Genomic DNA, 23733 nt, shown 5'->3' with positions numbered 1-23733 from the left:
TATTCTAATAAATGTTCAGGCAATAAGCAGATGCCAAGATAAATTAATTAGAGAGCCAACCTCTCTTTGCAGGGGAGTGAGGTGTCTTTGGAATTCGTGTGAAGAAAAACAGTTGGGTTTGTAATTTTCCAGGGCACTAGATAGAACGCAGAGACGCACACAAAACGTTTATCGCACCATTGCCATGAATTTGGCAGCAGTCCTGGGTCTATGGGACTGTGGCTTGGACTGATTAGATATTCGGAATCTTGCTTCGTGTCTCTGTGGAGTAAATAGATCTTTGAGCAACACAAGACAAAGCAGTAGAGAAGAAAACAGCCCCCCAAAAAGTCTGTGTATGTGTGTGTCCAAGAGTACACTTACAGCTAGGAAAAGAAAACAAGAACTGGAGAAAATGAGACTTACAGAAATGGAATTTCAGCGCTATGCTATAAGTCCATTCCCAGGAGTATAGTAGGATTAGATGGCTCCCTGAGTGACTGGCCAGCTGTGATAAACTACTTCAGCTCTATGAGCCTCAGTTTCCTCAACTGATGCAGAAGTGATTGGGAATAGATTATTGAATTTCAATCATCATAGCACACGAGAATCATCTAGGGAGACTTCAGAATAATGCTAATTCAGCCTCACCTGGGACCAATTGAAGACATCCCTGGGAATGCCCCTCTCCCCATCTCAGTAGTAAAAGGAAATGCCCAGGTGATTTTGATGTATGCCTGGGCTAGAACAAGGTACTGTTGTCTATTGTATGACGGAAATTCTCTGACTGAGCGATGTGGGACTCAGTCCCTGAGCCTCCTTCCCTTTCTGTGAGGCCCAGCTTCAGTCTGTTCGTGACTGTGACTTGTTTCCCCACCTGCACGGCAGGCAATGAAGTCCTCAGTTTCCTCCTGATTCACAGGATGGCATGGAAGAAGAATGGGATTCTGAATGTTTTGACCTCTACTAGAGGGAAACAGCGGAGAAGGCAATGGCACCCCACTCCAGTACTCTTGCCTGGAAAATCCCATGGATGGAGGAGCCTGGTAGGCTGCAGTCCATGGGGTTGCTAAGTCGGACAAGACTGAGCGACTTCACTTTCTCTTTTCACTTTCATACATTGGAGAAGGAAATGGCAACCCACTCCAGTGTTCTTGCCTGGAGAATCCCAGGGATGGCGGAGCCTGGTGGGCTGCCATCTATGGGGTCGCACAGAGTCGGACATGACTGAAGTGACTTAGCAGCAGCAGCAGCAGCAGAGGGAAACAGGGATGGGAGAGGGCAAAATGGTTAAGGGGGTCAACTCTGTGGTGACAGGTGGAAACTAAACATTTGGTGGTTAGTGCACTGTAGTGTGTACAGAAGTTGAAATATAGTGTTGTACATATAAAACTTACATAATGTGATAAACCAACAGAAAGAGTATGTTCCTGGCTTTTGAGATTATTTCTAAATACTTCCCCTCACATCCATGGTGAAGAACTCAGAGACATCAGAAGTCTCTTGTTGTGAATGTTCTGATGATTTTCACGTGCTATGCTATGCTAAGTCACTTCAGTCATGTCCAACTCTGTGCGACCCCATAGACGGCAGCCCACCAGGATCCCCCGTCCCTGGGATTCTCCAGGCAAGAACACTGGAGTGGGTTGCCATTTCCTTCTCCAATGCATGAAAGTGAAAAGTGAAAGTGAAGTCGCTCAGTCGTGTCTGACTCCTAGCGACCCCCTGGACTGCAGCCTACCAGGGCCCTCAGTCCATGGGATTTTCCAGGCAAGAGTACTGGAGTGGGGTGCCATTGCCTTCTCCAGATGTTCACATACTTATGGGTTTTCAGGCATCCACTCAGCCCACCTTGACCTGCAGTTTGGCTTGTTGCAACACAGTCAAGTACAAACTGAACTTGTACCATTTCCTCCTTTACATTTCAGGCTTCTCTTGAATAGATTCACAGGGAGTTGTAGGAAGTCTTGAGCCACCAGCCCCTGACTACCCACCCCCCCTCACCAATAGCAGCATCTTGTGTAACTGTAGTACAGTATCAAAACCAGGAAAATGATATTGGTACTGTGTGTATATTTTAAAGAGGGAGGTACGGTCATGGGCGATGCTCCTGAAAGTTACTTTGGGAAGTCTCAGAAAACTACATGGGGGCCTGTTAGAAGCCTAGCTCAGTATCCCTTGTTAAGAGTTAGTCAGTCAGTCATGTCCGACTCTTTCTGACCCCATGGACTGTAGCCCGCCAGGCTCCTCTGTCCGTGGAGTTCTCCAGGCAAGATACTGGAGTGGGTTGTCATTCCCTTCTGGTGATCTTCCCAACACAGGGATCAAACCCAGGTCTCCCACAGATTCTTTACCATTTGAACTACCCGGAAAGCCCCGTATATATTTTAAAGATAGAATATATTGTGATTTCATCTTACAAATTCAAATTTACCAAAATTTTACTTAACCTAATTGATCCTACATCTCAGTTTCTTTTCTCCTGAATTGACTATCTCATTTCTAAGTGATACCAGTGTACATATGTTCTACTCCACAATACACTAAGAAGTCTCAGAATAACAAAACAATTCACAATGACTGCTTATTTGCTGTTCTTTTGTTCACAAGATATATCCTTTTAAAAAGTTGAATTACAATGTGTTAAAAAAAATCACTTGGAATACTTCTCTATGTGGTTTTAGCCTTTATCCCATATATATATATATGTATATATATATTCATTTTCCTTGTTTTGATTTACTTTAAATACTTTTTTTTTACCCTAACGTTTTATTATGAACATCATTAAGCATAGAGTTCAGAGAATTTTCCAACAAATGCTAATGTACTCACCACCTAGATTCTACAGTTAACATTTTACTGTGTTTGCTTTGTCACATATTCAGCTATCAGCTTCTGGATCTACCAATCAATTTATCTTATTTTGTTGTTGTTGTTGTGTAAGAAGATAATCAGTATGATTAACTGATAAAACATTTCAGCATATGTATTGTTTTAACTTAGTCGGACCTTGTTTACAAGGAAAAGGTGGTATTCCTGCTCTAGTAGTTTTCTTCTGTCTAAATCTAATAAATCTGCTCTGTTTAGTATCCACAAGGTTGAAATGGTGTTGCCAAGGGTGGGGGAGCGGAGGAAGAGGGATGGACTGGAATTTGGGGGTTGGTAGATGCAAAATATTACATTCAGAATGGATGAACAACTAAGTCCTACTGCATAGAATAGGGAACTGTGTTGAATATCCAATGATAAACCATAATGGAAAAGAATATAAAAAAAGAGTGTATATATATCTATATGTATAACTGAGTCACTGTGCTGTATAGAAGACATTGGCACAACGTTGTAGATCAACTACAATTAAAAAAAAAAAGAAATGTGCCTCTGCATATTCTGTTTTTTTAAATGAAGTATAGTTGATTTACAAATTGTGTTAATTTCAGGTATATAGCAAATTGATTCAATTATATATATATTTTTTCCATGTAAATAGCTATATTCTTTTTAAAATTCTTTTCCATTATAGTTTATTACAAGATACTGAATTATAGTTCCCTGAGCTGCACAGTAAATTCTTGTTATTTATCGATTTTATGTGGTAGTGTGTGTCTGTTAATCCCATATTCCCAATTTATCCCACCCTCCTGCCCCTTTGGTAACCATAAGTTTGTTTTATATGTCTGTTAGTGTTTCGGTTTTGTAAATAAGTTCATTTGTACTATTTTGTAGATCCCACATGTAAATGACCTCATATAATCAGTCATGCCTGTGCAATGTAGATGTTCGGGAATATGGGAAGATGGCACACCAGGAGAGAGTGTGCACTCTCCGTGCCACTCTCACCCGCACATTGTCCTGTGCATCTTTTCCATTTGGGTTTTCCTGAGCTGCATCCTTTATAACAAACTGGCAGTCATAAGTAAAACACTTTCCTGGGTTCTTTGAGTGGTTCTAGTGAATTATCAAAACTGAGGAAGGGTTTATGGGAACTCCTGAATGTGTAGCTAAGTCAGACAGAAGTAAAAATAACTTGGGGACCGACTACTTGTAAGTGGTAACTAAAGAGAGGACAATCTAATTGGATTACACCCTAGACTTGTGGGGACTCATGCTAACTCCAGGTAGTTAGCATTAGAACAGAGTAGAATTGTTGGACAGCCAGTTGGTATTCAGAGAATCTGAGAGATGTAGAGTTGGTGTCAGATTTGATTGATCTGATGGGGGAAAAGACCTATAACAACTGCAGGAATATTGTAAGCAAAAAAGGAAACAAATATGGCAGGGAGATGCCAATTTGAAGGAAATTAAACCGAAACTTTAAACTCTCTGAGAGGGAAGTTGTGAGTTGCAGCTTTTTCATACTACCTCTCTGTGGGATAAAAGTGGCCTATCAGAACAGCACTGGAACTTAGAATATGCAGCACTGTGGAATGAGGACTGGGCCTAGAGCTAGGTGGCCTGTGCAAATAGGCTATTTGGTGACCCACTTACTCTTATCCTCTGGGCCTCAGTTTCCTATCACTGTAACAAAAGAGGTTATTAGGGGAAATTTCATGATCCTTTAGAGCTTACAATTCCTGAAAATATAACCTGGAACCATATTTGTAGCCCTGACTCTGAAAGGCCTTGCTTTGGAAACTTCATTGTCTTTGGCCTTTTTTGCCCCCATCAAGAGAATGGACAATACCTCTGTCCTCTTCTTTAGGAAGAGACGGTGCATATACAGCAGTGCCTGTGTTCTTCTACAAATATGAACCTGTCTTCATGTGCTTTTTTTCTTATTTCCTAGTGTTTCTTACTCAAGAAGAGATAAAATTCCCTCGTTCATTAGAAAAGTTTCAGTTGCCTAATGACCCACTGATCCTCATCTCTGCTTGAGAAAACTGGCTAAGCCTCAGCCCCTTAACCTGTTGGCTTAACCTGTTGGATAACATACAAGAGTTCCTGCCAGACTCATGAGCCTCTTCTCTTATTAAAGATCACACATATGATTCTAAACTCTTTGTCTTCAGTGTCAACTTAAAAGATAATCACAACCTAAAAGTTGACAGTTATGTTTTATTCGGTAGGAATTTTTAGGATGTCAAGACTGGGAGACAGCATCTCAAGTAACCCTGAGAGTACTGCTCAGGGAGGCAGGGGTGGGGAGTCCAGTTATATAGACATTTGCAACAAAGGGGCAAGTAGTCTGAACATCCAAAGATTATTGTTAGTTAAGGAAAACCAGCTAGATCAGGCTCCCTGGTGACTCAGTTGGTAAAGAGTCTCCCTGCAGTGTGCAAGACCCAGGTTTAATCCCTGGGTGGGGAAGATCCCCAGGAGAAGGAAATGGCAACCCACTCCAGTATTTTTGCCTGGAGAATTCCATGGTCAGAGGAGTCTGGTGGGTTACAGTCCATGGGGTCACAAAGAGTCAGACACAACTGAGTGACTAACACTTTCACTTTCAGATAGCTCAAGTTAAGGAATTTAGTGCTTTTGTACATATGGGAAAATGCAGGAGGCTGGGCTCACTGAAATTACTCCTTTCATATGCATCTCAGCTATCTGGGGCCAGTTTCCTGTGTTTTCTTTTTACAGCCTGAGTTCCTCAGTGCTCACCACAGGGAGTGGCTGCAGCCTGATGGCTGCCATATTGGGCAGGTATTGTTCTTCCTGATTGTGCCTAGGTCTCAGAAGTTTACATTTTGAGGGCAGGTGTCACGGATGACTGTGACATAACTTGTTTACCGATATGGCAGGAAATACTCCATTTCTCATAAAAAACTTAAACATAATTAAAGCACCCATTCTATGCTTTGAATAAAAAATGCCATTTTTATTAAATCAATTAATATTTTCATTTTTAATCATATATGTTTTCTCTGCATTTAAACTGTGTATATAATCTGTAGTTACTGAATATGTTGACTTTTGGAGAATGATTACAGAAAAATTTCCCAGATCCCCAAATACCATTCTGTCACAAAATTTATAATGCATGTCAGTGGCCCTCAATCTTTTGGCACCAGAGACCAGTGGAAGAAAAGTTTTCCATGGATAGAGGGGGCAGGATGGTTCAGCCGGTAATGCAAGTGATGGTGAGCTGCTCCCCTTCTGCTGTGGGGCCCAATTCCTAATGTATGTGATGAAAAGGAGAGAGACTTGTTCATGCTGGGGCTTGAGCTGGAAACTAGGCTTGTTAGTGATGGCATCTTAGTTGTTGTCTGTCCCAACTACTCCACATTCATGTAGGTTTCTAATAAGCTCTGAGTAGGTCTTGATCATCTGGCTGCCCATTCCCTGGGGAATTTGAAATTAAGATCTGAGTACTTCAACTCCACTATCTCCTTGGAGATACACGTCTGTGCAGAGAAGAGTTAACAGGCTTGAGACTGTTTTTAGAAAAGCCTACCTGATTGTTGGTTTCTGGGAACACTATTTTCTGATACAAACAGCTTTCACTGTGCCTAAACTGTACAAACACTATGGTTTATGGCAACTTCGTGCTATCCTCCTGAGAGTCTGGAATTTGGGTACATACTGGATAGATGGGGCCTATGTGGCCAACCTCCTTGAGAAGCCTTGGGTGCTAGGTCTCTGGTGAGCTTTTCTGGTAGACAAGAACTTTACATGTGTTGTCATAATTTGATGCAGCAGGAATTAAGCACATCTTGTGTGACTCCAACTGGGACAAGATTCTTGGAAAATCGTACTTGGTTTTCTTCATGTGCCTTTCTCTTGCTGATTTTGCTTTGTATCCTTTTGTTGTTGAAGAGGGTCAGAGTGTCCTACCCCAAAATATGTCAGTCAAGCATAAAGATTATTTGGAGCTAAAATCAGTTAAAAGGTAGCAAACACAAGAAAAGCTCTTTGCCTTCCTATTTCCTGTACCGAGAAAAAGGTTGCAACCTTATTACTGGAGATTAGATGGCATTCAGAGAGTCTATGCAGACAAACCCTGCTAGAGTAACCCTTATCTTCTTCCACTGCGTGTGTGCTCAGTCGTCCATTTGTGGCCGATTCTTGGTGACCCTACAGACTGTAGCCCGCCAGGCTTCTTTGTCTGTGGGATTTCACAGGCAAGAATACTAGAGCAGGCTGCTGTTTTCTGCTTTAGGGCTTCTTCCCAATCTAGGGATTGAACCCCCATCTCTGGTGTCTCCTACATTGGCATGTGGATTCTCTGCCACTGTACCACCTGGGAAGCCCTGTCTTCCGTTAGTTTTCCCCTATATTTACCTGCCCACAGTTGACTGCCCCTAAAAACATAAAACCCTTTTCCTTTGTCTCATTGTTTTTCTGCAAATTTATTTTCTTTTATTTTTTTCCGGCAAATTTATTGATCTTCTATTACAGTGTTATTGAAGGATACCAAAATGTGCCACCCTAAAATATGCTTCTTCGGCATATGGATTACTTTTGAGCTAAAGACAATTGAGAGTCAGTAGGTATAGGAAAAGCTCTTTACCTCCCTCTAATTGCCTAAAATTGTAGCTGACCTCCTGTCTGTTGGTAAGAGATAACAGTTACCTGTGGAATTTGAAAATGATAAATCCAGCCCCAACAGAGTTGGCTTGTGGATTCTCTGGCTTCTTTAGGCCCAGCTGGCTGGAGTGAGGGGAAAAACACGCTGGCAGGGCGCTTCCTTAGGCTTTAATTCCCTCCTGTAAGTGGGAGGAAAAAGTGCTGAAACATTCCTAAAGTTGAGTTTGGGTTGACCAAAAGTAGTAAAAGTCTGTATTGCTATTTAGGAGGAAGAAAAGGTTAAATCAGTTCCCAGGGGAAAAGAAAAAGGAAAAAAAAAACAGATGTAGTCATTTCTTGAGCCTGGCTGCTGAGTAATGCTCTGATAAGTTCCTCCATAACACTCCCCCTCACCACTTCCCCATTTTGAGTTCCAGCCCAGATCTCCCCAGTCTGGGGTATGGTGCTTGTGTTTAGCATGGAGTCAACTCCCTTCACTTAGGGAGGAAAGACTTTTTTCTTCTCCACCTAGGGTCAAAAGTAGAAAAAGCAGGTGTCTCCCCAACATCCAGGTCTGTGAGGTGTTAGTTTTTCTAGTTCATCCTCTGCGTGGACCCAGGTTTAACATAGGCTCTATGATGTAACCTCCCATGTGTGGGTCCCAGGCTTTGTCATTTCCTTGATAACGGTCTGTTAAAACTAATGGTTTCAACCACAGCCAGAGATGTATATCACCGGAGCTAGTAAGTTCTTATTCATGTGCATTCTCTTTCTTGTTATTTCTGGACTTCCTGGAATTCTCTAGTCCCTTCCCAGAGCAGCTAGGCATTTATAAAGATACGTTTTGCATACTACTCAGATCTTTTTATTGTGTTATATAGGCTTTATTCTTTGTATATCTCTTCCTTAATACTTGTAAAGAAACCATTTAATCTTTATGAAACACTGGGAGGAATAATTATTATTTTCAGGTTTTATTTTGGGATATTTTAGAATCACAGAAGTCAAAATACTTTTTCCCAGCACTGCAGATTGGAGATGAGACTCAAATAGGTCTAGAGCTAACACCAGGGCACGTTCCAAAATCTTAATGAAATTCATTGAATGATACTTGAGTGATTGCACCACAGAGCAACTGGGAGGACCTAGGGGTCAGGCCCTGCTCTCCAATCTGACCCCTTTGTTAATGGCAAGTTCCCTACCTATTCCCTGACTGATCTCATCTCTCCTCATTGCACTGTTGGAGCTTATTATCACAGTCCCCAACCTCACACCTTTCATTTCTTCTCCTGTGTCCTTTGATGATTTTTTCAGGTCAGTACACTTTCCAGGGCAAAATATTTTCTGCTGCTCACCTGCCCTTAAGCCAATCACAGGGAAGCAAAGTATATCAGTGCTCTTTCTTATGATAAGATTGTAAAGGCATCATCCAGTGGTTGAATTCCTAACTGCTCCTGGATGTTAGAAATTAGCTCCAGCTAATAGCTGGTTTCAGTGTACTCCCCACCCCTATGAAAGGTTGTGGCTGAGAGCCGTGAATGACCCCAGGATTCGTGGCCTCCATAGTAGAGGAATTCAATCTGGGGCCAGAGACGAGCCTTGATCACTCGGAGCTTTTGTGTAGCAGAGTTTTATTAAAGTATAAAAAGAGATAGAGAAAGCTTTGACATAGACATCAGAAAGGGACAGAAAGTTTTTAGCGAGGTGTTTTATACCTGTTAGCAAGCTGCTAATCAGATAAGAGAAACACCTCAAGACTGAGAGAGTTGCACCAGGCCCCTCTCCCACAACATGCATTTTGAGATAGAATGGCACAAAGGGAGTCATCTCAGGCCATAACACAATTGACATGAATCCTGAAGAAGGGCAGATTTCCAAGCAAATGCGTAGTTTCATTAACATAGTTGAAGAAAAACATTTCCATGAGTAAGATGTACTGGTTTGCTGAGCCATTATCAGTTTAAGGTTTGAGAAGATGGGATGCTGGGTCCAGGATATATACAGAATACAGGAGTCATTAGGAAAGCAACTTTGCTTGCTTTTACCCAGGAATTGTATTTCTGACATACTGTTTTCTTTTGGACAACTGTCAGGACCAGGTTAGTCAATGATTGAGAGCCAGGAACAATTTTAGGGACCCAGGTACTGATGCTGTAAAAACTCTGAAACTGAATCAAGTAAAGAGATCCTCAGGGTCAGGGAGTAGATCTGACTGTCACTTCACTGGCAGATGGCTACCTTTGAGTCCTTTTTCTTGACTTGTTACATGCTTGATTTGGAATGACAAGAAAAGGGGTGGTGGGAGGCAGCCATGCCTGCTGTTAATATAGAAATATACTTCAGTTAAACTGTCCCTTTTCCAGAAAATGTCATGAATATCCTCTTTTGCAGAGAGGAAGATGTTTGGAATTGGTACAGTTGCATTCAGTAGGCCAGGGAAGAGAGGAGGAAAACATCAAGACATCCTTCATCAGTCATGCTGGAGCTTGACACCAGAGACCATTCTCTTACCCCAGTGATCTCTCTTGTCTTTATAGAAACACATTCTAAAGTCAAATTCATGGAGACCTGGGAGTCTTGAAGTGTGCATATTAATCATTTGCATATGGTAATGGTATTACTGTGGTGATATTGAAGATATCAGTTCTCTAACGTTTAGAGAAAAATACATCTTTTAAAAAATTAATATTAGCGTAAACTCTCAAGCCTTTTATATCACATCTTCAGAAAAGAAGGCAATTTGCAAGGCCATCGCCTGCTGTTCCTCCTTTATTTAATCATTTTTTGCCAGTCTGTTCCCGTGTGGCCTTAGTTAGGTTACTAAACCTTTTTGAGCCTCATAACTTCCCTACCGGTTTTAGGTGCCGGCAATGAGCTTAGAGGGCTTCCCTGGGGGCTCAGTGGTAAAGAACCCTCCTGCCAGTGTAGGAGATGCAGGTTCAATTCCTGGGTCGGGAAGATCCCCTGGAGAAGGTAATGACAACCCACTCCAGTATTCTTACCCGGGAAATCCCATGGACAGAGGAGCCTGGCCGGCTACAGTCCACAGGGTTGCAAAGAGTCGGACATAACTGAACCACCTGAGCATGCACACACGTTCCTTCCTTCATCAAAAATTCTTAAGGGCCTAATTCATTCCAGGCATTATTTTGGGGGATGCGCACACAGTTGTGAGCAAAGGAGATGGAGTCCCTGCCTCCTTGGTCTGACACACTTAAGGGGAGAGGTCCGCGATTGCCTGTGTGGAGATTTACCCCACTCCTCCAACTGTCTTTTTGTGGACAATCTTAGAAGCTCCTGGGACATGCTACGTGATAGCAAGTCAAACCTGCCATACAGATATTTGTGACAGTCAGGGTGGAGGTAAAATGGAATTGATCTGGAAGTCCCCACTGGGTACTACTTTGGTAACACTGAGTATGGCCCCAGGTAGTAAGAAGGAGCAGATGACAGTGAATACCGGCAGTTCATGTGACTCCTTCTGCGTCTCCAGAGGCAAAGATCTGTGAGATCAGAGTCACACACCAGGAAATGCGGGTTGGGGATGTGTTCTTGGACAAAGGTAGATTGTTGACTTGCAGGCATCTTTTCAATAACATTATCCAGGCGAAAAATAAATCACAGCCCAGTTTGTAGGTCAGGACCAGTCAGCTGCGTTTTCTGGGAAGCTTCAGCACCGTCTGGAGAGTGAATGAGACTCCTTCAGAGTGCAGAGGGACTGCATTGGGCAGTGTTCATGATCCTTCTGTGAGTCAGCTACCTATATAGTCTGAGGATGGGACTAGGTACCCCTGTTAGAGTAGCCGTGCAGAAAGCCTCCAATTTCCCCTGAGTATCCAAACTCTTTGTGTCCTTGAGTATATGTGTTGGCATAAAGATAGGTAATTATTCACCTACCCCAGAGCTCTAGCTGTCTTTCAGGGCAAGAAATAGCCAGGCCCTGCCTTCATCCCAAATCACTCTTCTGCCTCAATCAGGCTTTCAGTGTTAGTCTCCATGGTCATATCCCTCATAGGGGCCCAGTGTCCCCTCTGGAACTGGTCACACGAGACAGTGCTGCTCAAGGTCAAGGCTGGCCTGGAGTCAAGAGTTCACTGTTGGACACCTAATGGCTCCCCAGCCTTGCTGGAGCCAGCAGATAACTCAGGGGTGGGGGGCACCCTCGCTGAAGTCTGCTGCTCCCACAGCCAGTGTAGCTGACTAAATAGCTTTTCAGGATTACTCTGCTGCATGACAAAGATCCAACTTTCTGGCTTTCTACTCACAGTCCAAGTGGGAATGCCAGTTCTTCTGTCTTCTCTGGGATCTGGTATATTAATTTAACAATTTTCCTCTGCACACAGTCAGTCAGAGGATATCACTGGAAAAGTTTATGAGCGCCAGCCTTTTAGTGGGTTGAGCGGAGGTTGATAGGGCTCTTGGTCCATCACTTGGTTGCACAAAGCAAACAACCCTTGTGGATTTCCCAGCTGAGAGGAGAATACTGGGATGTTTTTATTTACCCTGGAGGTTAAATATCTTTGGCCAGCCTAGTCTTGGTACCCTTTACACTCTGGTGCACCTTGGTCAACAGCAGCAGATGTTAACTGGGCCCTGGGCTCAGCTGAGGCCCCTGGGCTGGAATGAGAGTCACAGTTCCCAGAGCCACAGATGGACTGGCTACAGGGTGAGGGTATTAGTGCCAAGGAGAAGATAAAATGGGTGTGTTGAGAATAGTCTAGTATGCCTGTAGCGATTACTTACCATCCATTGCAAGAGAAAGTTTGAGAATTGATGTCACTCTTAGTCACACACACACACACACACATACACACCTCCCCCATATGATTAAATCTATCACAAAAATTTATTATAGTGTTACTATCAAGAATATGGGTTTCTTAGGTGACTCAGTGGTAAAGAATCCACCTGCAATGCAGGAGACATGGGTTCTATCCCTGGGTTGGAAAGATTCCCCTGGAGAAGGAAATGGCAACCCACTCCAGTACTCTTGCCTGGGAAATCCCATGAACTGAGGAACCTGATGGGGCTGCAGTCCATGGGCTCACAAAAGAGTTGGACATAGCAACTAAATAACAACAACAAATCAAGAATATATATTTATTGTACTATCACTAACAAAAATAATATATAGCTGAAGCCAAAAGCAAGACATAAGGAACATTCCAGGGTTGGTCAAAAGCTAGTCTTCCAGGGGGCCCAGAAACCTGGATAATAATGGGGTGAAGGACATGAGATTCTGCTGATAGTCGCCAGTTATGACCCTGGCAAGAGGGGCAGACACAGGGCTGTCTGGAGAAAGGAATGCCTCATGCAGGCCTGAAGCACTGTTTCTGCTGACAGTTTAAGACCTGCAGACCAAAGAACTGTGTGTAGCTGGTATGGACAGGGAAAACAGTTGTGAGCAAGCCACTCTCTAGAAATATGCCTTAAAGCGATAAGCAGGACCATCTTGCTCAGTAAGCTCAGACTGGGGATCTGCTTTCCCAGCCTTCTCCCCTACAATGCCAGGCTTGCTCCCTGACTCTCTGTTCCTTTTCTTCCTCTCTGTCTCAGCTCAGGGGTCGGGAAGCTCTCTGAGTATAGAGCTGTCTGCATCCTGCTCTATTTCCTCACTGCCTTCTTCACGCTCAGTTGCTGGCAGGAAAATGCTGCCTATGCCCGAAGGGCTGTTCTTTAGGAGGTGATCCAGAGCCTTCTCATAGCATTCAGCCGCCTGAAGCAGGTCTCCATTCATCTTGTGAATTAAGCCTTGGAGAGACCAAGAATATGGTACATTCTGTGGTAGCTGGTTATTAGCTATATTCTGTAGCTGGAATTTCATCTTTTCTTTCTCAGTTGATTCTGTGCTTATGGATAAACTGTCTAAAGAACATTGGACTGCAGTGTGTTCGGATATCTCACGATCCTCCTGAGGATTGCAATCATGCTGATGGAGCTCTTGTCCCTTGGTGCTGGGGAGCTCCTTACTGAAAGCTGTCTGATAATATTCTTCATTTTCCAGGAACTCATCAGAACATGCATGCAGAGGATTTAGTCCCTTCTCAATCGCTTTACTCACATAGTTTCTAGCATGTTCCCTCAGTTCTTCAATCTTCTCTCCTTTCCCGCTAGCTTCAGATTCTCCTGTATGTTGAATTTGCTTCACTTTTGCCCTATAGCAGCATGCTATCTGGTGATAGAGGTAGGGATTGTTTGGTATGGATTCCAGTGCCCTTAGCAACAGTCCAATTGCTTTGTCTAGATCACCTTTTCCTCGGTAAAATTTGGCTGCACTGCGAAGGACATCTGTTTGACAAGGAGCTTTTTCCAGAGCCTCTACAACCAGCTGTTCCCCTTTACCTTGTTCATTTGTCTTCTGCAGCGTCAGGGCCAGGAGAACTTTGATGTACTGATTGTCAGGACTCAGCTCAACGGCCTGCTTCAGAATTTCCACCGAGGACTGCTGCTCCGGCCTGTCATCCAGGTAGTACATCGCGATGGCCAGTCCCGAGGAGAATTCTGGGTTGTTGGGTTTCTCTTCCAGAGCCTTCTGAAAATACACCTTTGCCCTTTCAATTTTTTTCCCACCGCACTTTACCAGTGTCCACCCTTCCTCACAGTCCAGCTCAGGACATTCAATACTGTAAGGATTTGTGAACTTCTGGCAGACTCGTTTCACCTTGTCAGCATAAAGCTGAGCATCTGCGAACCTTCCCAGGTGATAGTAGACCCAGGCGTAGTTCCCCCAGGTCACCAGGCTCCTGACCTCCGCCTGGTCAGTGTGCTCTCGCTGGATCCACTCTTCGGCTTGCCGCAAGCATTCCAGGGCTGCTTCGTTTTGACCCTTCAAGTGTTTTATGTAGGCCAACAAGTTGTACTTTGTAGCTTTGAACTCAGAGTTTAAAAATTCAGTCTGGTTACACACTCTGTCTTCGAGGTCATGAGAGACACTTCCTTTCTTAAATAAGTTCCACGTGAAGTGGCATCTCAGCTGGGGAAGGATTTGCTCCAGAGAATTCTTGTCCTCACTGTGGAGAAAGGAAACAGTCAGTGTGGTGTGCGCCTGCCCAGCATGGCGCCCTGCAATGCAAGTACAGGTGATTTTGTGTCAACCCGACTGCGCCCCGGGGTGTCCAGCCTATCCAGTTAAACGTCAGTTCTGGTCGTGTCTGCCAGAATGTTCCCAGAAGAGAAGAGCATTTGAATCAGTTGGCTGAGTAAAGCAGATTGCCCTCCCCAGTGTGGCTGGACATCGTCCAGTCTGTTGGAGGCCTGAGTAGAACAAAAAGGCACAGGAAGGGTCACTTTGGTCTCTCTGCCTGTCTGCACTAGCTGGGACTTTGGTCTTCTCCTCCCTTCTGACTGTGACTTACACCGTCAGCCCTCCAGTGTTCAGGTCTTTGGACTCAAGCCTGGATTTATGCCACTGGCTTCCCTGCGTCTGCAGCTCACAGACAGGGGATCATGGATTGTCTCAGCCTTCATAACCACTTGAGCCAGTTCCTTACAGTAAATCTCTCTCTCTGTTGCCCTCATGCTTTAAGCTGATAAAATAAATATGTTTAAAAATTATTGGGCTTCCCTGGTGGCTCAGTGCATTGGCTCTTAATGCAGGAGACACGGGTTCTATCCTTCATCCGGGAAGATCCCACAAGCCGTGGAGCACCTAAGCCCCTGTAGCACAACTGCTGAGCCTGTGCTATAGACCCCAGGAGCCACAGCTGCTAAAGCCCACATGCCCTAGAGCCCATGCTCCTCAACAAGAGCAGCCAACACTCTGAGAAGCCCGAGCACCACAAACTAGAAAGTAGCCCCCACTCACGGCATCTAGAGAAAAGCCTCCACAGCAGCGAGGATTCAGCACAGCCGTAAATAAATAAAAATTTTTAAAAATTATTGTAGCAGTCATACAAAAACTCAATGAGGGTAAACCAAAATGTGTCCAATTATATAAAACTTCTTTCCTTACAAGGAACAGGGATAAAGCTGAAGATCCATTTTGGTTTCACTGCTGAAAAACATACAGAATAACATAGAAAAACCAATTTTGAGCTCAAAATTCACTAAAGCCTTCTTTTTCTAGCTTTTACATCCTTAATGTAGGATGGATTCCTGGGATGGAGAATTCTTGGTTGCCCACCTACCAGCTTTGCCTTGCATTGCGGTCATCAGCTTTCCTCAGAGCTTAAGTGGGAAGGTACCAGGAATGGGCTTATATATTTGATCTCAGCTGGTTTTCCTGTGTTATTCTGTATGTTTTTCAGCAGTGAAACCAGAATGGACCTTCAGCTTTATCCCTGGCTGAATGGATTCCCACCACTGCAGCGCTCAAAATAGTTTACTTCTTGGCTAGCAAACACATGGGAGAGCCTGGAACAACAGCATTTAGCAAATGCCTTTTGCCTGCGTCCAGCCTTCATGAATTGGGGCTGACAGCAACCTGCAGTGTGTGTGTGTAGCTCTCACTAATACATACCTCTAAGTTTTCCAAGACAGAGGAGACAGTACTTTCTCTTGCTTCCTAGATTTACCTTTCTACATCTATGGTCTATGCAGGAAACCCACAAAGCCCATCCCTTCTATCGTGTGAGCAGCTATGTAGGAAGTAAGGTTAAGGTGGATAAGAGGAGAGCGCCACAGTTGGAGGAACTGAGGTCTCTCTTGCCTGTTTCAGTTATGAAGTCAGGTTTATTTAGCCATCCAGTGACCCTTCACAAGGCTGCCTCTTGGTGTCACTTTGCTAGTGTTTAGGGATGCTGAGAAAAATAAAGGTAATCTCTGACCCTCAGAGCTCACAATCTGGTTAGGAACCACGTAAAGAAAGAAACGAAAGCCCAGGGATGTTTGCCACTGTGTTACATGGTTTTGTTCTTTTCCACACTTCCCTACGGTGACACAAAGACCCATGAAGGCCTGGTTTCAGTTTGATTGAAGCAGTCACTCTAAATAGGCCAGATCCCGAGAGGATAAATTTATTTTGAAAAATGACAAACAAAATGGACATATTTGTGTTTTGTAGTTGGAGGATACCAAGGGAAATCAGTTGCCTTAATTAGTTAAATAAATTACCTAAATTCTCAAAATGTGTTCTCATGTCTATATTTTCCTGGGGCTTGGGGTATAGTTTATGGATTTTGTACTCTTCCTTTTTTCTCAGTAGATTCTTGGCACCATGAAATTGGAAAGAACCTCCAGAATCATTAAACCCACCACTGTCCACAATTTTGGATTTCACGGACTGGCACAGTTTCAGAAAATTGTTGAAGCAAACAGGGCTGCCAACTTTTTGGCAACACTGACGTGGGGAGAAAATTCATCAAAAGGAACCAACCATCTACGTTTGCTAAAATTTTACCTAAATAAGAGAAAAAGAGAGAAAGGAAGCACTTTTATTATCACCGAAGAAGTGAGACTGTAACCTCCGAATAAAGGAAAGCTCTTTAAATTGTCAAACACATTTTTCTGTAAGAGGAGCCACTGACTGTATTTGGCAGTTTACCGTGGCCCAGCACTGGCCCTTGCAGTGAAAGTTGCTCAGTTGTGTCTGACTTTTTGTGACCCCATGGACTGACACAGTCATGGCATTCTCCAGGCCAGAATACTGCAGTGGGTAGCCTTTCCCTTCTCCAGGGGATCTTCCCAACCCAGGAACTGAACTGGGGTCTCCTGCATTTCAGGCAGATTCTTTACCAGCTGAGCTACCAGAGAAGCCCAATGTGGGAGACCTGGGTTCAAATATGAAAGGCATTTCATGTTTCAACACATGTTAACTTTGCTAACTGCCCAATTAGGAAGTTTAGAGAAAAAAAAAGCATGAGTTTCAGGTCAGTAAAATGTGTCTGCAGATTTGTCGGTGTTATTTAGGTGCCTGAGAACAACAGGTAAATACTCCAAGGATTAATAGAGAATATACATCCAGCTTCTCAGTGAGTCTGCAGAAAGACAGGTGACCTTGGATGTTTTCATTTCAGCAGAACCAGAAATCACCTTACCAGTCTGATAACACTTTTTTCCCCCCAAGGGTAGTAGTGGGGGTGCATTGTCGGGGCAGACAGCATGCTTTGATGTATCAATGAACCAGAGGGATCTTTGCACATCAAATTTAAAAGCACTTATTGATATTCTTCTTCCAAGATGAAACATATTCCAATCTTCTCATAAACTTCAGAAGATCTCAATTGCTCAAGAAAGTAGGGCAAGCAGAAAAGCTCACCCAACATTCCTAAACCTGTGAGAGAGCCTGGAGTATGGAACTCCTGGGGACATTGCATCCATACCACCAGTTCACCAATGCTAAAGCTGGCCATGTTAAGAAATGTGTGGTAACGCTGAACAGTTTATTCAGGAGGATAGCCAGCTATGTATGTGGCTTCATGATCACAAAACCTATTGAATGTTAGAAATCAGGTCTGTTGATTTCCCTAAGCCTTCCACCCTAGGTTGCCAGTTTGCTTAGATATTTGATACCTGATCTCCCCTGGAAGTATGATTTAGAGCAGAGTATACTGGGTTGGGAGTCCTGAGATCTGGATAAGAAGAAACATGAAACCCAGAGCCAGTATCCAGGGGTTAGCGTTAAAATACTGTTGCCTCAGTGGGTTAATCATTTGTGAATCTAGTGATTAAAAGGAAAAAGTTTTAAAAATAACTATAACTACAGTAATTGGTTAATGTACACACTAGGTAAAAATATACAAATTGTGCCAACAAAAATATAAACTATGGGAGGAGGAGAGAGTTAAAAAGGTAGAGTTTTAGTATGTGTTTGAACTTGTTATCAGCTTAAAATAGACTATTATGTTTTGTAAAAAGCCTCACGGTAACCACAAAGCGAAAATTTATGATAAATGTACAAAAGAAATAGGGGGAAATAAGGAGAGGTTTGTGAAAGAATACAAACTTTCAGTTATAAGATGAATATGGTTGGAGGAGCTAATGTGAAACATGGCGAGCCCACTTGATAACACTGTTGTATAATTGAAATCTGCTAAGAGAGTAGAATTTAAATGGTCTCACCCTCCAAAAAATATATGAGGTGATGGATATGTTAATTAACTAGATGGAGGAATCCTTTCACAATGTACACATATATCAAATCACTACAGTGAGCACTTTCAGTATCTTACAGTTTTATATATCAATTATAAACATTTTAAAAAAGAATTATCTTAGACATTCTGGTCACTTCTATATAGTTTAGGTACGTGAAATACTCAGTTCCCCCCAAAACCTTTTGTATTTTTATTACCTATTAACTGTATGTTAGTTGATATGTTTACATGTGTCATATGTAATTGATGTTTATGAAGATGTTAACATATTTGAGTAGATCAAAATAAAATATTTGAAGATAATTCTGATTTAATTAAAAAAAATACTGCTGTCTTTTCAAAAACTAATACTCCATTTGCCAAAGTATCCTCAGTTACTAATTTAGCTCATGTATTTCTGCAAGTTGCTTTAAATACTTTCTCTCTCTATATATATATGTATATACACACACACATAGATATATATATATAGTTGTTGTTGTTTTTTAGTCGCTAAGTCATGTCTCTGAGACACTTACTCCCTGTCTAGCAGGTCAGTAAGAAGACCGTTCAGAGAGACATATTCTCCAGTCCTGAAAGGGCAGATTTCAAGGCAAAAACAGTCTCATCATGAAGTTTTACAGCAGTGAACTAATCCTTAGCGCATTTGCTGAGAAGGAAATGCTTTAAAAATGACCGGGATAGCCACAACAAAACACACAAACCTCTGATTTAGTCCTTTCAAATATAAGAAACAAAAGAAGAACAGGATCCCCCTAGCAACTTTCTTCCAGGCCCCAGCTCCCACGGACCAGATTTTGCTGCTAAAGGGATCTGAGCACGCCTTCCTAGACTGTCTTAACAGCCTCCATTCCTTCCAGCCACCGCTGCTAGCTCTGCTGGGAGGAAGTTCTTAGTGCCTGACTCTGCACAAGACGAGCCACAGAAATAAAAGTGCGTGAGTCAATAACAGATTTACGATCGAATGAGTGCAATGCATCTGTAATCTATTAGCAAACACTGGATCAGCATACTTCAGGACATCACACTCACGAACAAGATTTGGACGAGATTCTCAACTTCCTTTCAGAGAAGCAGAGAATATTTACCTCATGATGGCTGTTTGCCTGCCATTCTGAAAAGCTGGGGTTCAGGCAGATTTTATTTTCTGCTTGTGGATCACAAGCAAATGCAGAGCAGGTTTCCACTCAGGATGCTAGCTGCTAGGTCTGTGCTTTTATAAAACAGAAAAGGAAAAAACTGAGGCAGTGCTAGTGAGATTCCTGCTGAGGAGAAACTGAAACTGAACGTGCAGAGCTGAACTCAGTTCCCCGCTGGGAGTACCCTTCTACACAGCTCCTGTAACTGCTTGTGAGTTTGAAAGAAGGCATTGTGGGTGCTGTGCATATTACAGGCTCTCTTCCCAGAGACTCAGATGCAGCCTGGAGGTGGACCTGGGCTCAGCAAGTCTGCATTTTAACAGGCATCCTGGAAATTCTGTTGTAGGAGCCCCTGTATCACATTTTGAGGAGCATAGTCCTGGAGCTCCTTTATTTTGTTTTGGTTTGGTGTTTTTGGCTGTGTAGCCAGTGGGATCTTAGTTCCTTGACCAGGAGATCACACCCATGCTCCCTGCAGTGGAAGTGTGGAGTCTTACCCACTGGACCACCAGGCAAGTCCCTGGAGGTATTTTGAAAAGTTTTCCATTTACTTATGAGAGATCATGTAATGTATCAGTGAGGCAGACAATCTGGAAGAGAGGAAAATAACCCCAGAAATCCTGGATTTCAGTCTTCTTTTTGACCAGCCTCTGGGAAAGTTCTTGAATCACATCACTTAGCCTCATTTCCTCAGCTCCCATCCCTGCCCAGCTACCAGATGCTGGCTCTGCTGGGAGGACGTCCTCAGCACCTGACTCTGTAGATCAGAAAGAGCCACAGAAATGAAAATGCATGAACTGGTAAGGTAGATTTATGATCAAATTATGAAATACATATTTAATCTATTAGCAAACACCGAATCAGCAAAATTATAAGTTATTCCAGGCCATTTTAGAAGATATCTTCTAAATTACCTTTTTTTTTCTTAACAACCAAATGATAGGAGACTGTGCCCTAGGGGTACGCTTTTACCCTTATCTAAGGCATGGTTCTGAGCACTCTAAGGAATAGTCCTCCCTCTCCAGCTAGGGACTCCAAGGGCCTAGACCGTCCAGTCCCTGCCCCTCCTCTCTAACACAAGCATAAGGAAGACATTTTGCGCTATTGACCAGAGCCAGAAGATGCTTGGCACTGGAGTGTGGCTCCTGGATAATGACCATGCTCTGACACCTACTTTTTATGTGACCTCTTGGCCAAGTAATTTGCCCTCTGAGACCCATTTTTCTCATCTACAAAATGAGCCTAGTTAAAAATAATAGGGTTGCCTTCCTGGGGCTATTGGTAGGATGATACAAGGCATGTAGACCTCTTAGCAACTACTGATCACATGAAAACTGTTACTGCCATGGTCACTGGCGTATCAGTGTTATCATTTTAAGTGAATTCTGAGTGTGCAAGGGGGCCAACAGAGTTCCACAGTGGATTGGGCAGAGGAAGGCACTCATCACTCAGCCCGCAGGTGTGAGGTGTTTCCCCAGGGGGCTTCCCTGTTTGGTAATTTTTAGCACAGCCTCTGGGAACAGGGCTTCCCTGGTGGCTCAGTGGTAAAGAACCCACCTGCCAAGCAAGAGATTCCGGTTCCATCCTTGGGTCGGGAAGATCCCCTGGAGAAGAAAATGGCAACCCACTCCAGTATTCTTGCCTGGGAAAATTCCACGGACAGAGGAGTCTGATAGGCTATAGTCTACAGTCCATGGGTCGCAAAAGAGTTGGACATGTCTGAGTGATTAAACAACTGGGAACAGGCACCTTGATGTGGGCTTCAGTCCACCATAGTCCAGAGAGCCTCTCTCAGACTTCCTTGGGCCAGTGGCTTTGGACATACCCAAGCAAAGGTCACTACCAAACTTCTCAGGCAGACGGGATACCAAGACACTGGGCAGGGCTAGGTTTTTCTGGTCAACTCACTTATGCAGATACAGTTAACATATTCTTAACCGGGAGCGCATTATATAGGAAAGCTGATCTGAGGCATTTGACGGTAAATTCCTCTAACCACCCATCCCCAGATACAAGCCTGCAGAGCATCTGGAAGCCCTTGGGGCTCCTTGTACTCACTCGCTAAAAGATCACTAGAATGCCCCTCCCCAGTCAATCAGCTTCTCAATTCCTTCCCATTGTTGTTTGATGGGAAAGTTTTCCTTTTTTTTGGCTGTATCTTTCCTGAGGCTCTATCTGATGGTAGAACTCAAGCAGATCTATGGACATCTTTTAAAATCAAGTTTACCAAGATTATACTTTACATATACTAAAAAGTACCCACTTATAGTTTGATGAATTCTGACAAATGGATATACCCATGTAACCACCACCACTACCTTCTTGTAGACTATTTGTATCATCCCTGGTGTGCCCTGCTAGTCAAGCCCAATCCCACCCTCCACCATCCCCAGGCAATAATTGCTCTGCTTTCATTCATTAGAAATTAGATCAGTACTAGGAAAGAAATTGGGATACCTGGGTTTGATCCCTGAGTTGGGAAGAGGCCCTGGAGGAGCACATGGCAACCCACTTTAGTATTCTTGCCTGGAGAATCCCCATGGACAGAGGAGCCTGGCGGCCTACAGTCCATGGGGTCACAAAGAGTTGGACACAACTGAGTTAACTAAGCACACACACATAGGAAGGCAATTACATCCTTAAGTTTTGAAGAAAAATTATTTTCTGTTGCTCACAAGCTTTCATTACAGCAATAAAAATAAACTCTAAGCTTCGGGTTTGTTTTCGTATAAGAAATGGAAAAAAATGTCCATTTGTAAGGATTGTTTTTTCCACTTCCCATCTTGAAGTGATCAAATTTTCAGGGCAGAATTCCCAACACGACTTGGCTTTATACTACCAACTCCATCTTTAATAACATCTGCTGAAAAGAAATGCTTCCTTTTAGAATGACAAAAAGAAAGCCTCTTAGTTCTTTTAAAGGAAACAACAGAAAAGCCCCCAAAGAGTAATTTGTTTAGATCTAAATTTGAATTTGCAAACTTAGTGCCTGATTGGATTTAATCACTCCTGTCAAACCTCCCTCTCATCCAGCTCCCTGCTCCCAGCTCCTCCCCGTGAAGCTTAGAGAGTGTGAGTACACACACCAGAAAAAGTCACAGAAATAAAATGTGCCCATGCTGATACAGGAACTTTAGTCCACAAGCACAGGACAAACTCCGGAACTTGCCTGCACTCGAGAAGCTCGGCTTACAATTTGCATTCAAGATTAAGGCTGCCTGCACCTTAACTCACCTCATTATGGCGATCTGCTCTCTGCTGTTCTGAATAGCTGGGGTCCAAGCTGGTTTGCTCTTCAGAACTCTTCCGAGTCTGCCTCAAGCAAAGACTGAAGGAGCTATTAAAAGGGACATGGGGTGGGGAGAATGTGTCAGCTGATGCTTTCTCTCAGTTTCTGAGTGATTGCCTTTATGAAACAGAAGAAATGGAAAGTGAAGCTGTGTTAAAATCAAGGGGAGGAAAAGGAAACAAGGTTGAAATCTATCATGACTCAGAAGAAGCAAATCCTTTAAAATCATGACTCTGAGAACTTTCCTGGCAGTCCGGTGGTTAAGACTTCTCCTTCCACTTGGGGAAGCGGAGCAAGCGGAGCACCGTTGGGGTGGGGGTTGGGGTGGTGCAGGTTTCCATACCCGGTGGGGGACCTAAGACCTCACAAGAGGTGTGTAGTGGCAAATAAATAAAAATCGCGATTTCAGGAATCTAACCTTAACGCTAGGGTGTGTCCCAGGAAACTGCATTTTTTAATAGTATGTAGGAGTCGGATATGACTGAAGCGACTTAGCAACAGCAGCAGCAGGAGAAGGAAAGGCATCCTTGGTAGCTCAGCTGGTAAACAATCCGCCAGCAATGCAGGAGACTCCGGCTTCATTCTTGGGTCAGGACGATCCCCTGGAGAAGGGAATGGCAACCCACTCCAGTATTCTTGCCTGGAGAATTCTGTGGACAAAGGAGCCTGGCAGGCTACAGTTCATGGAGTTGCAAAGAGTGGGACAGGACTGAGTGATTAATACTTTCACTTTTTTTTCCAGGAGATTCTTATGTAAAGGTTTCTGGGAGCACATGATGTGAAAGACTGCTCAAGAAATACTGTTGTAAAAAGTAGCTTAGACAAGTCATCTTACTTGTGGGAGACA

The 23733-nt window shown here is 43.4% G+C and overlaps 1 protein-coding gene and 1 long non-coding RNA gene across 4 annotated transcripts in view; one reads left to right on the top strand and one right to left on the bottom strand.

The window, feature by feature from the left end:
* Window positions 1-19473, top strand: part of LOC104987526 — a 34245-nt gene extending 14772 nt beyond the window's left edge. Inside the window, exons 2-3 of the long non-coding RNA XR_825133.1 lie at window positions 13790-13891; window positions 16565-19473. This is a non-coding gene — a long non-coding RNA (uncharacterized LOC104987526). The remainder of the gene's footprint in view (window positions 1-13789; window positions 13892-16564) is intronic.
* On the bottom strand, window positions 12512-23153 carry IFIT3 (interferon-induced protein with tetratricopeptide repeats 3). 3 transcript variants are annotated; one of them, XM_010838511.1, is made up of 3 exons: window positions 22832-23153; window positions 19547-19671; window positions 12512-14435 (listed from the first exon to the last, which is right to left on the bottom strand). In XM_010838511.1, the coding sequence occupies exons 2-3, from the start codon at window positions 19549-19551 to the stop codon at window positions 12983-12985; spliced, it is 1458 nt and encodes a 485-aa protein (XP_010836813.1). In that variant the 5' UTR covers window positions 19552-19671; window positions 22832-23153; the 3' UTR covers window positions 12512-12982. The 3 variants fall into 3 exon arrangements, with proteins under 3 accessions (XP_010836813.1, XP_010836812.1, XP_010836811.1); XM_010838510.1 differs by having other exon boundaries at window positions 19547-19666; XM_010838509.1 differs by lacking the exon at window positions 19547-19671 and having other exon boundaries at window positions 12518-14435; window positions 22832-23150.
* Between the last annotated feature and the right edge of the window lie 580 nt (window positions 23154-23733).

Source organism: Bison bison, unplaced genomic scaffold (assembly GCF_000754665.1).
Source record: "Bison bison bison isolate TAMUID 2011002044 unplaced genomic scaffold, Bison_UMD1.0 scf7180017864097, whole genome shotgun sequence".
NCBI lineage: Eukaryota > Metazoa > Chordata > Mammalia > Artiodactyla > Bovidae > Bison > Bison bison.
Note: the sequence above shows the minus strand (reverse complement) of the source record. Positions and strands in the feature narration are given on the sequence as shown.